This window comes from Pongo abelii, chromosome 5, assembly GCF_028885655.2.
Source record: "Pongo abelii isolate AG06213 chromosome 5, NHGRI_mPonAbe1-v2.0_pri, whole genome shotgun sequence".
NCBI classification, from domain to species: domain Eukaryota; kingdom Metazoa; phylum Chordata; class Mammalia; order Primates; family Hominidae; genus Pongo; species Pongo abelii.
Window position 1 is genome coordinate 39,853,572 of NC_071990.2, and position 13,799 is coordinate 39,867,370.

Sequence of the window (13,799 nt, forward strand, 5' to 3'; positions counted from 1 at the left end):
TCTGACTATTCACATAAGTGGAATAATAATATTATGGGGCTAAAAGAACTAACAATCCTAAGAATTTTAGCAGTTTATTCAAACTGTCTTTTTTATACATACTACATACCTTGGGATTATAGACAAGCTGAAATTACCTTTTACTATCCTGTGTATAAACAACTAAGACACAGGTAATGATAACACACCAAGGATAATTTAGATATACATTTGTATGATTTTGTTCTAATGAAAAAAATATATACTGTGAAACTTTATTGGGATAGCATTCAATGCAATCTTTGAGTTTGGACAACAAGATCAGTAACAGACACAAATTTTAGGACAATGTCACTCAGAGTACACATGCCGAAGAAAGAACTCTAGAAGCACAGATGTCCAGTGGTAGGCATAACAACCTATTTTATTTTCACTCATAGTTGACTTGTATTTTCTGACTAGATGCCCTTAAGTCTCTTTCTTTAGCTTTGGAATTTAGTAACTTCAATAGAGGATATCTTGGAATTGAGCTCTTCCAATTTTTTCTTTGAGCTCTTCCAATTTTTTCAGTTATGTCCTTTTCATCTGCAGATTCAAGTAATTCCAAGTTTCAGAAAACTTTTCTCTAGTTTTTCTGTTGCCTTTGTTCCCTCCTCTTCTTCAGGATTTCTAACTATGCATAATTGGATGCTCCTTTGTCTCTCTTTCTAGATACACCTTCTCTCATTAATTTTTATATCCTTAGTTATTTTTCAATCACATTTCTGCCTCTTCTTTTTCCTTCCCCCTTCTCCTTCTCCTATACCTTCTCTTCCTCTTCTTCTTCTTCCTCCTTTCTATTCACTTCTAATGGCACTTTCATCTCTGTAATGGCTTTCTTTTTCTCTTTCATTTATTTTCTGAAGTTTTTCAAGTTTGCTTTTCTTTGTCTTATAACCCTTTTCTTTGGGCTCTTGCATAATATTAAGCTATTTTTAAAAAAACAAAGATTGTCCTTAAATAACATACTTAAGATTATGAAGAACAAGCCCTGTGCTCTCTGATTTAATCAGCCTTCAGATGTATGTTCCTTAGCCCTCACACCTACTCCATATATATAAATAGGTTGTGGGATGTTTTCTTTCTGATAATTTGATGTTTGAACATGACTATCCCTTTCCTAAAGAGTAGCCTAGAGGATAGGTGAGGAAATATTCATATTGGGTTTACATCCTGAATACTTTTACATTACATTTGTTATGTCTTTAGCCTCAAGAGCATAAACTTTCCTCAATATTTCACATGAATAGATCTGGGATGGCTCACAGTTAAGTCCCTTAAATAACAAACTCACTGAACCCCACTCACCAAAGGCCATCTTCTTTGGCATGAGCCTACATCACTGATCATAAAAATGGCTTGTATTTAAGGTTTCTTCTTTGGATCCACCTTCTATAGTTAGAATGAATATCTATATAATATTCCCAGTCTTCCTCCATACTTGCCTGTGTTTCAGTTCTCATCACTCTAACCAAAAGATCATTGGATTTGCATTTGAGAATTGTGACCCTTTCTTTAAAGGGAAACTCTATCCTGCCTGAGGTTGGAGGACATATGAGTTGGCTCTCAGCACCCTCTCTCACCATAAGTCAAATTCATAGTATTTGGCAGGTTTTCTCATAGTTTGAGGTTATGGCTATTTCCTTGTTTCACTGAAGATGGCTTTTTTCTCCTCTCTTTCATTTTTTGTTGCTGTTGTTGGTGAATGTCAATAATACTGAATAGAGTAAAAGTGACTTTCATATGCTATGTTTAATTCGAGATGAGAACTTTAAAGATCAGAAGAAACTCTGGGACTAAATTTTATAGCCAAAAGACTATTCTTTTGATAATGTATATGGAGTATGTAAATCTTAAAATTCTAATAACAGCTATTCCATACCACTCATTTATTTTAATCGATGTTTTAGAACAAATCTCATGGTTCATGTAATACCATTAAATCAGGTTAGAGCAGAATGCAAACTGTGTTATAACACAGAAGTGCTATTTAAAGAACACTGTATATTTCTCATGTATCTCATATATAAAATATGAGAACAAGAAAGAAATGCTTGTCATACAGTAAGTGCTCAAAATTTAAGTTTCTTTTCTTCTATACCTAGTAGGTATATATAATAGATAAGAAAAGAGGTTAGAATTGTCAATATATCTTTTACTAAGGCTTCTAGCTATTTGTCAGGGCCTAATAAGAAGAAAATGCTATTCTTATTTATTTATTTATTTGAGGTGGGGTTGCACTATGTTGCCCAGGCTGGCCTCAAACTCCTGGGCTCAAGCAATCCTCCTGCCTCAGCCTCCTGAGTAGCTGGGATTAAAGGTGAGAGCCACTGCGCCCTGCTAAACATGCTATTCTTATTGTAGTAAGATCAAGACCAAAATGTAGTTTGCCTGTTGTATATTTTGCTCTAACCAGGTTCACAAATTTTATAACAAACTTGCTAATTATATATAACTAACATATCTTTCAAACAAAAATTTATGAGGATGTGTTAGTCAGTATCCCTTTAACAATTTTGGAACTAATTGAAACCAAAATCTTCTTGTTTTCCACACACACCACACAAGGAGATTGAGGCTTAAAGTTGTGTTAACAAACACAATCACACAATAAAGCTACTCCTTCCTTCCTGCCCTATCTTTATGTTATTAGACAACATGTCCAAGAACAGCTGTTCCTATAACTTGCATAAACCTAATAACCCCCACTCACACCCTGTCTCCCAACTGTTTGCACTTCCACAAGGTCATATAACTTACTCCAAAAGTTTGCTAATGTGCAAAGCCTGAGAGCTTACAAAGCACATCAGCATAACTCAGATAAATCTAGTACAGATGCTCCACGGTTTATGACATGGGGTTATGTCCCAACAAACCCATCGTAAATGGAAAATACCATAAGTTGAAAATGCATTTAATACACCTATCCTACTGAACATCATACCTTAGCCTAGCCTACCTTCAACGTGCACAGAACACTTATATTAGCCTACAGTTGGGCAAAATCATCTAGCACAAACCCTATTTTATAATAAAGTGTTGAATATCTCATATAATTTATTGAAGACTGTACTGAAAGTGATAAACAGAATCATTGTATGAGAACTTGAAGTACAGTTTCTACTGCATGCATATCACTTTCACACCAATTAAAGCTGAAAAATTGTAAGTTGGGGAGTGTCTGTAGGTCTTTTATTTCAAGCAAAGAATTAGGTATAAAGACCTCTAATTGCTCTTGGGGAAATTATTTATAAATCCCATAAACTTTGTTGATAGGCTAATTATTTGGAAAGTAACCTCTTTCAAAAGATTTGAAGTATCACACACACACACAAAATGTTGAAGTCATCTGTGATGTTCTCAGTACTCACCAATAGGCACAGTGTACCATAAAATCACTTTCAATTCTGGGCCTGAGATTGGAGGTCTTATTGCCTGAAATCACCAGGTCTTCCTCTCTCATGAATTCCACAAAACAGTTAATCAATAACTGATGACCTACTAGTTGCCAGGTGCTGGGAGAATAGAGATGAACAAGACGAAAGTCTTGTCTTTAAATAGTTGCCAGCTAAGAACTCCAGGGCCTGTCCAAATGTTATTTAATTCAATTGTTTCTATATCCCTAGAAGGTGGGTATTATTATGCCCATTTTACAGGTTAGAAAGCACAGTTTAGACCAGTTAAATGACTTGTCCAAGGACATACACTTGGCAAAGGGTGGAGCCAGGGGTAGAAAAGAAGGTCTCCAAAGTTCATGCTCTTCAGCACTACTTGGCGGGGTTGGGGGGAGATGGTGAAGAAACCACAGAGTGGAACCAACACTGACTGGAGGAAGTCACCTGACCGTTCAGGTGGGAAAGGAAGCCAGGTGGAAAGAAAGCAAGCTGCCCACCCAGGGGACCCCGGACTTTCCCAATGTCGGCACTGAGTGTTCCTTTCTCACCAGAGGTCCCCTGCAAGCAGTTTCACAGCAAATGTTTTATACCAGATATAGCATATTACTGCTCCAGAATCCATCCAGGTCAATAACTACACCAGGTAATACCTATATAAGAAATTATATGCTAGACCACTCAGACACAGTATTCACTTCCTACAGCTGCCAGTACACAGTACAACAAACTGCTGAACAGGATGAAGTTCCAGCCCTCATGGGGTCAACAAATCAATCAGACCTACCCTAACACTTCAAGAGAGAAACAAATAGAAGACATGAACAAAAACAGAAATGCAAATGGCCAATAAAGATATAAAAGAATTTGGTAATCAAAACGCAAATTAAAACAAGATTTCTTTTTTTGTCTACCAAATTGGCAGAATTTTCAAATGTTGTGGTGTTGACAAGGGTGCAGAATATAGACCTGCTTGTTTTTTTGCCTCTGGGAGTGGGTTTCAACCCACTTTCTTAAGGGTAAAGCCCAGACTGCTCCCAAATTTAGCCTGAGCACATTTAAAATGCTAAAATGCACATTCCTGGGCTCCACATGGAAGAAATTCTGAATCCATCAACCAGAAATGTAATCCAAGAAACTGCATCATTTAACTATCACAGGGTATTCTAATACAGGTTTTCCTAGGACCGTACTTGGGCACAGAGTGCCCTAGACCATGGGTAGGACTATGCCTTCAAGGTAGGGGCAAATGGTCCTAACTATGGCACTATGCATGGCCTGATCATCGAATGCAGACTGCTTTCTTCAGTTAGATTTGATGACTTGATAGAAATATTTCAGCTATAAGACAAAAAAAGTATCAAGTTATACTTGCGACTGGTGGACTTGGATGCTGGGTCACACACAGTTCAGCTTTTATAATATTTATTCTCTTTGGCCCAGCAGTTCAACTTAAAAAAAATTTATCCTAGGGACATAATCAAGTTCTATTCAAAACATTGGTAGGATTGCTGAAATTACTTAAGAGTTCTGAATAAATAAGAAGAGGCTGAAGCTACTCTTAATAACTTTTCCTTAAAATGCTGGCTATGGGTAAAGAACATGAAAGGAAAGGGCACTCCACTTTGTGTCCCACATATTCAGACTTTGTTTTGCAAATGTTTTCTGGTTACCAAGGCGACTTCTGGATTCCTCTGTGTAAATGGGAAATTGGGAACTTCGTTTTTTAAAAAAATGATTCGTTTGTTCTTTTTATCCTGGTAAGCTCGTTCTGTGCTGACAAATTGCATTCTGACAGTTAGGTTGTAATCCAAAACATGCTTTTTTTAGAAGACTGTGAATAATAAGGAATTTCTAGGGGTTGACAGTTACTCGTCATTTATATTTTTATGTATTTGCTTTCATCGCTTTCAAGGTATAAACTAAGGTGCTAAATATTGGGTATACTTTTAAAATAATTTAGAAATATATATATAACACGTCTACAACAATGGCAAGACTTATACTAAGCAGGCTCTCATTATAACATGGTAATTATTATTACCAAAGAAAAGATAAAAGCAAGCACAGAAGCAACCAAAACCTATTAGACGTGGTTTTTTAAATAAATCAGGCTTTACATAGGAAAAATAAATTAAACAAAAATTAATGCACAACCAGCATTATTAGGATTAGACTTCTTCAGGTTTCAGCTATTTATAATATTAAACATTCATCAGTAAGTAACAGGAAAAGACCTGGAATTCTGGCTAGGTGCGGTGGCTCACACCTGTAATTCCAGCATTTGGGAGGCTGAGGTGGGCAGGTCACTTGAGGCCAGGAGTTCCAGACCAGCCTGGCTAACATGGCGAAACCCTGTCTCTACCAAAAATACAAAAAAATTAGCCAGGTGTGGTGGCGCATGACTGTAGTCCCAGCTACTTGGGAGGCTGAGGCACAGGAATGGCTTGAACCTGGGAGGTGGAGGTTTCAGTGGGCCATCACACACACCACGGCACTCCAGCTTAGGCAACAGAGCGAGACTCTGTCTCAAAAAATAAAAAATTTAAAAAAAGATTTAAAAAAAGACTTGGAATTTTGTAAGGTGGTAAGACAGGTAAGTTTCACAAAGGAAGTTCCTTAAAACTTTGCAAAACTGCAGCCTGAAACCATGTAGTTAGTTAAAGTTCATGCATAACTTTGAAAGAGCAAATGGCCAGGCTTTTAAGCTACTGGAGATCATGGTGGAACAGGTTAAGGGCCTTTCCATAACCCACAGAAGGTGAGGGAAAGTAATCGGCAGGGATGAGGCCTGTACTTCTCTAGGGATGGATCACCTCTGAAAGAAAGTCAGTTAGCACTGAGGCAGCAACAGGCTCCTCTACTTGTTTTCCTTAGAGAAGTTTATGAATCTATCTTTTCTCTTTTTCATAAGCATTGGTGGACAGGACCCATTTTCTATTCTGTATCTCCTGGTTTGCTGTTTATTAAACTATATATGGAGGAACAGGATTTAGTGGAGCATGCTAAATCCTTTGTCATCATACGCCCTAATTCTTACTCAACCTTTATTCCTTAATCTTCGATTATTATGACAAATAAGAGCATCACAAATGATCAAATGGGCAAAATATTGGAGTACTGAGCACAAATACAAATTTGTAAAGCAAAACAAAATATTCTGAAATTTAAAACTACGTGAATGTTGTTTCAAATAAAAATAACAATTTAAGCGACCTTAAATCCATATATATGGCACATAAACTCAACCTATATAAGTTAGCTAGTCTATTGAAAAGTATTGATGCAAAACTGGTAAACAACTGTGACAAAAACAAAAACTAAGGGCCCAAAATAATAACAGATATCAATACGATGCTTTCACTATCTGAATTTGGTTTGCACTGGTCTATCTTGTGTCTAAGGCGGGGCATTCCAGAGGGCAGACATGGGGCTGAATAAAAGGTCCTTTGACGGAGATTTTTCTTGGACTACTTACCCTTTCAGCTTACTATCCCTACCTAATACTTGTTATCAGAGACAAGGTAAAATACAGAACTCTGGAAGGGTGGTTTAAAAAGAAAATGCCAGGGAAAACAGTAAGCTGTTCATTTGGGGAACTGTTCCCACACCACCACCACCACCACCACCATCCCATTCCCTTCACCACAGTGTAGCTGGATGAGAGCTTCGTAACCCTCCATCTGCAATCAGAAACCAGTTACAATTTGGGCACCTGACCAAGCTGGGTCAATCCTAGCTCCTGCATATAATTCTCAGATAAAATAGGAATCAGTTAAATTTGAATGTCAGATTAACAATGAATAATTTTTAATATAAGTATGTTCCAAATATTGTACTGAGATATACACACTATAGTGGTGTTCCCAGATACGCCAACAATAGCTGCAAATGCAGAGTACTCCCTATGTTCAATGCATTGTTCTAAGTACTTTATACATATTAACCCACTAACTAAATGAAAACATATGGATATATAAACACATGCCAACATATGGATGATTTCACGTTAGGAAAAATGGACTGAATATTTTTAAATTTTAGAAAATATGCAAAACTTCCTATAATTAAGACGTGATACATTGTCATTAATGTACAAACCAATTTGTATACAACTTAGAAATATAAAAATAAAAACTTAAAGGTAGATACACTAAAGTAGAAAAAGCAGTGGATTGAGAATCCAGGGGTCTAAATTTCTGTTCCTGCTCATTAGCTAGCTGGGTGACCTTGGGAAAGTCTCCTCACTTATCTAGATCTGGGCTTCTTTATCTGCATGTGAGGTTTTGACGAGATTATTTTTAAGGTCGTTGTTGCCCCTAAACTTCTATTATATCTTTTTTTTTTTTCTGCCTTGGCTTCAGATACTATATCTTATAATGTTGAAGAAACAGCTTGCAGAGAGAAGTTTATTACCTCTGCAATCATTCGGTTGGTGTCTCCTAAAAAAAGCAAATTCAGAGCTTCTTCCTCTGTGGTTGCCTGATGGAGAGTCAAGTTTTTCAGGTGAATGTTCTGATCAGGATCCTCCAGTATTGTCACTTTCCTAAGCAAATGGGAAGCAAGAAAACAAGGTACTGCTGAGAATGAAAAGAACTGGAAGTCTTCCCTACAGGCTTTTAAAAAGCTGTACAGTATGATGTCTTGACTTATAAAAGCAAATAACACACAAGATACCAGACAGCACTGGATTAGAATCAAACACTGACATTCCCTTCACAGTACTATCAAATAGCTTTGAGACTAAAAAATATATTACAAGCTCCTGATTTAAAGCCACCTGTCATTGTAATAATCAGATCACTAAATCATCTTAGAATGCATATTCTTTTTGAATTAAAAATACAGATAATAATTTTCTACCTACATATCAGGAAACTAGACCATATTTTTTCTGTGTCATGATTCAGTTTCTTACATAGGCAGTGAACTCATTCCTTTGTCCAATTTCATATCACTTTCAATTTACATGACATTTCAAACTGGTTCACTTACCAACTTAAACATGATGAAAATTGAGGCATCTGTCATCCTTCTAGGAGTTATTCCCCTATTGAGTTTTCTCATCAAGGTGAATAAAAAATTTTCAAGAAGTCTTATAGTAAAGATTTAGTTTGCCATTATTATTTTAATGCCTGTCAAATCTGTTTCTTGATCCTTTTTCATTTACAACATACCTTTCCTTCCATTACATCCTTTTAGTCGGAGCCTTAGATCTGGAATTACATTCCTCTATTACAACTACCTTAATGGGCATCCTGATGCCAACACTGTTTCCTCCCAGGTGAATCCTAACCCTGTTTCCAGAGTTGGCTTGTCAATACTCTCCCTAAAGTCCTTTCAGGACTTTCTGCAATGGAACAAAATTTGGCTAAACTCCTCATACTCTGCTTCACAGGCCTACAGAGTTGAGTCATAAAGTTACTAAAGAGAGTTCCTCTCTATCTCTTAAATTTTGCCTCTTGATTTTCTTAAGAATTGTTAAGGAAAGTAAATCTTATTATTCACACGTATTGCCAAAGAGTATCTCAGGTATCTTCACTTGTTTAAAACATTTGGAATTGACGACACTAAGTAAATGTTGGCATTATCCACCACTACTTTTCCTTTAAAAGAAAAACTAGCAGATGGACATGTGTAATTTTCTTTTTTATAAAAACTTATTTAGAATATCTTAAAAATGAAGATTTTGCAAGTATCATAATTTTTTTCATCTTTCCCTTTTGTAAGAAAGTTATCTGGACTTTCATATGTAATTTGTGAGCACTTAAAATCCTAATGGCAGGAAGAAAATGTAGCTCTACCAGCACATCTGTGACCAATATGTCACTAATAATGTCCTCCTTTGCCAAGTTTTAGACTCTTTTTTGTTTCCTTCAACAATACCAGCAAAAATGGAAAAAGATCTTTTCTCTTAATGAAAACAAGTGTAATTTATTTATTTTTCAACAAGACTCTTCAGTGAGCTTATTAAAAATGCTTGGAAAAGAGAAAGGCATTTGAATTGAATTGAATTGAAATGGATGAGTTGTATTCTATTTTTAAAAACTCCCTTTATTCCTTAAACTTTATTTCCACCCTGATTTTTCTGAAGTGCTCAAGAAGGTTTGGCTAAATTAAATCCCTAGAGACACAGAAGCAATGATTCTTCCTAAACTGACAGATTCTGGGGCTTATAGGTGAGAGAAGTTAAGTAATACTGGAAGATAAAGTGACAGAATAAATAACGAGATGGTATATTAAAAGTGAGAAAAGGGCTAGGTGCAGTGGCTCAAGCTCGTAATCTCAGCCCTTGAGAAGTTAAGTAATACTGAAAGATAAAGTGACAGAATAAATAACGAGATGGTATATTAAAAGTGAGAAAAGGGCTAGGTGCAGTGGCTCAAGCTCGTAATCTCAGCCCTTTGGACACTGACGTGGGAGGATGGCTTGAGCCCAGGAATTCAAGGCTGCAGTGAGCTATGATTGTACCACTGCCCTCCAGTCCAGGAGATAGAGCAAGGCCTTTTCTAAAAAAATAAATAAATAAATACAATAAAAAGAGAGAGAGAGAAAAGAAGAGAGTTCTGTCTTTGTCAGCATGAAGTCAAAAACGAATTATCTAACTCTAAGGCAAAGTCACCTATGATACACTTTGAAAGACCAAGACAGATACAATACTATTCTCGTGCAAGTTTGGAAAAGGGAGAGATGGGGTAGCAGCAAACAATTCAAAGGCGGTGCATACACTCATTGGGCACTAAATGTACGTCAGGCACTTGCCTTATTTCATTTAATCCAGGTGTTCCCAAAAGGAACTACCTGTGGATACACATACCCATCCCCACCCACCCCACTCTCCCCAGACCCCCATACACAGCACTGCTGCTTAGGTCCCATCCTAAGAGATTCTGATTTGATTGGTCCAGGGTATGGTCTGGGTATTAGAATTTGTAAAAGTCCCAGGTGATTCTAGTGTGCAGCCAAGGGTGAGAGCCACTGACTTCATCTTTAATATCCCTTCTAGTAGACACGTGGAGAGGAGGTTTCTGATTTTTTATCTTTACTTTCCATGCTGTTCCACTTCATGCCCAAAGGGTAAAATTACTAATTTTCTTGGTTGTAAAACACCTGAAGACGCTGATGAGTCATATCTACTAATAGGTAAGGTCACAGAAAATTTTAAAAAGACTGTCTTTCCAGGGCAAGTTTCCTTTCTACCTCCCTGCCCATGCAGTTGGTGGGTATACGAAGCCACACAACGTTAACCACACAATAACCAACGCTCAGCTGGGGATTATGGGTCTCCCTAAACATCCATAGGGTTTATATCATTACTGAATCAAAAAACATAAGTAATAGTAAGGACACCTAATAACTATATCTCTCACCATTACTTCACTGAAACAGGAAATGCAGAGAACAAGCAAGTATGGAATTCTAAGCATGCTCATTTATTAGATAACCTTATATGGGTCACTGATTTAGGATTCTATTTATATAGAATAATTACATGCATAAGGTAAAAAGTGTTAAATGTCATCAGTGATATTTGGCTAAGCTACTTTTTTCTTCTAAATCACCCAGAGCCTTTGATCTCCAATGTAGCTACTTCAGAACTATTACACTTCTACATTTACTTCCAGGTGCTTGTCCAGCTTTGTCACAAAATACACTTTGTACATGCCCTTGGCGTTTCTTCGTAGAACTCTCGGCTATCTTTTGTAACACATCCCTATGCGTTAATATCATGCGTTCTTCACTTTTTTCTGATTTCTTGACCATGGAGGTTTTAAAAAGTAAATAAAAAGGCAGGTTAGAGTTTTCTTTCATGGGCTTCCCCCTGCTTAGGGCTCATTTGTGGGCACACTATAAAAGGGTCCACTTCTGGCATCCTTCTGGAATCTTTGAAACACAATCTTCCCTCACCAATCAAGGTCTCTTCTTGCCAGTTTTCAGATTCTTTTCTGATTTCTGCCCAATCCCTTGGGTATGATGCTTTGGACTTTCCCATATTGCCCTGCCTGCCCCCACTGAAAATCCTTTTTGCACTAAGTCTTGCAGCCAGTGCGTCAGCCCCACCTATGTTCATGCCTTTGCTCATAGAAGCCCAGCCTGAGCCATGCCCTGGGCACTACGTCTATTGCCTGGGAGAGGTAGTTGCAGTATGAGAGTGTTTTAAATTCTACTGCCAGTGAAATGGTTTTTCAAAGTTGAAGGAAATAAGGGCCATTACAAAAATTTCTCATCAAGTTCCTTCCTTTCCTGGCCCTTTCTTTCCCTCTGTCCCTCACAAATCAATAGCTATTTCCTGAATCCTTAATCTACCACTTGGTTCTGACTGTAATTTTCATGGGCTTGAAAGAGGGCTTTATTAGAGTTTCTTAAATAAACATTCTAATTCCAAGATGGAAACTCCCAAACTATTTATTTGATTTTTTTTAACAGGCCTGTGACCAGCTTTCCCTACAAAATGTTTCTAAAACATTTAGATTTCAAGTGAAAAGTCACTGATAGCCTTAACTTGGATACCTAAGTGGAAAAGTTCTGCTAAGTGTACTCAGCCTGCTTAATGATGGGGAAGAAGCAAGCTTTGTGTTTTCTCTGTAAACAGAGAATCTTTTCCATTTGGCTAAGTAGTTGGAATTTGTAGGCTCTTTTTAACTGACTGAAACACATATAAAGAGCAATAGGCAGGCTCTTGTTCTCAATAATGGAAGCTATCAGTGAAAGAATCCTCCCCACCCTACACCCTACCTCCACATTTCAGCACCATCAACTTGCTGAAAAGGAACTTCCCAGACATTACTGCAAGGAACATGGTTTCTAACGTTCATGTTATATATAAGTGTTGCCATGGTGATTTCTATTTTTTATCTATTTGCAAATGTCCCCTATGATGGTATAGGTCATGCACTACACAATGGCGCCATGTCTGAGGGGGTGCTATTCACATCATGGGTTTGTATAGTTATCACGACAAGTGTCTGTCATAAGGCAATGAAGAACCTCCTAACAAAATCAGCATACTGCAACAATTTTCCAATAGATGGCAGGGGTGCCTTTTAATAAGTGACAAAAAGGTGACTTGAGGTCATACAGACTAGAGGCCACTCTGTCTAGACACCCTGACCTAGAGCAATGTCGAGAGCAGGTGGGCCTCATGATAATGGGTGGGGGTGCACCAGGCTCTTCTAAATAACTGGATATGTTTCACATGTTGTAAACATAGTCCCAACACAAGTCACTTAAATAAAGACAACATTCACTTGTTTGTCAGTTCTCAATATCCTTTTTGTTTCTCCCCAGCATATTTTCTCAGAGGCTCTTTATGGTGAAGGTTTAGGGAAAAGCAGAGATGTAAAGTTTTAGGAAAAGTATGTAAGGTGATCCCTCCTTTCTGCATTTAAACAATTTCAAAAGTAGATTTTCTTAGATTGATTACAACTTTCTAAAAGGTTTCTTTGGTTATAAAATATAAATACTTGAAATATGTTTCTTGGGAAAGTTTCATGAACCTGCAATACATTTTTGTGTTAGTGTTGACCTAGACAAAATGGGCTAAAAGCAATGGACGTTTTGTCCATTATTGAGATATTTCAAAAGCTCTTCCTAGTAGCTTGAAAACCATATCTTTTCTTTGTAGTTTTATCTAACATCATATCTTTTCACTGACAATGAAGAATACAGCTGATCACATGACATTCGTAAACTAAAAATAAAATCCTAAGCCCCTCAACCAACTGAATGGACCCCCTCTTGGCCAAGGGGACCCCAGAAAACCTGACAAACTGAATTCCCAGCCATGATAGGAAAGGAGGTTGGACACGCCTCGTTATGCGCCCTCCCTTTTGGAGTTTCGGCACAACTGACCAGCATTAATGTTAAAACAGAGATCATAAGACTCAGAGAACAAACTTTTTGTGGCAATAAGACACCAAATTATAAACAAGACCCAAGGCCATGCCAGACTAGTGTTAAGTCACACCCTACAAACCATAAAATCTAATTAAAAGGTTTTAAAAAATTAATCCAATATAATGTGGCTTGTTTTCCAACCTGACTCTGATGTAGCATCACAGCACAGATAACAGACGCTCGCAGTCTCAACTTAAGCATTCCTTTGTACTGACTTCAAGTCATTAGACAAACCTTAACTCTTTCAACCAATTGCCAACCAAAGAATCCCTAAAACCCAACTCTGACTTCTAAGTCCCTCCTTTGAGATGGTCTGCCTTTTCAGACTGAACCAATGTATGCCTTTCATGTGTTGATTTATGATTTTATAATTCCTGTCTTTCTGAAATGCACAAAACCAATCTGTAACCAGATTGCTCAAAATAAACCTCTTTTTATTTTATTCTTATTGGCTCAAAATAAATCTCTTTAAAATATTTTACAGAGTTTCCT

General features: G+C 37.2%; 1 protein-coding gene across 2 annotated transcripts in view; it reads right to left on the bottom strand.

Moving 5' to 3' along the window:
- Window positions 1–13,799, bottom strand: part of KIF6 (kinesin family member 6) — a 386,393-nt gene that overhangs the window by 265,111 nt on the left and 107,483 nt on the right. For both annotated transcript variants that reach the window (XM_024248395.3, XM_054558770.2), the window contains exon 6: window positions 7,827–7,956. In XM_024248395.3, coding sequence (XP_024104163.3) covers window positions 7,827–7,956 — 130 coding nt within the window. The remainder of the gene's footprint in view (window positions 1–7,826; window positions 7,957–13,799) is intronic.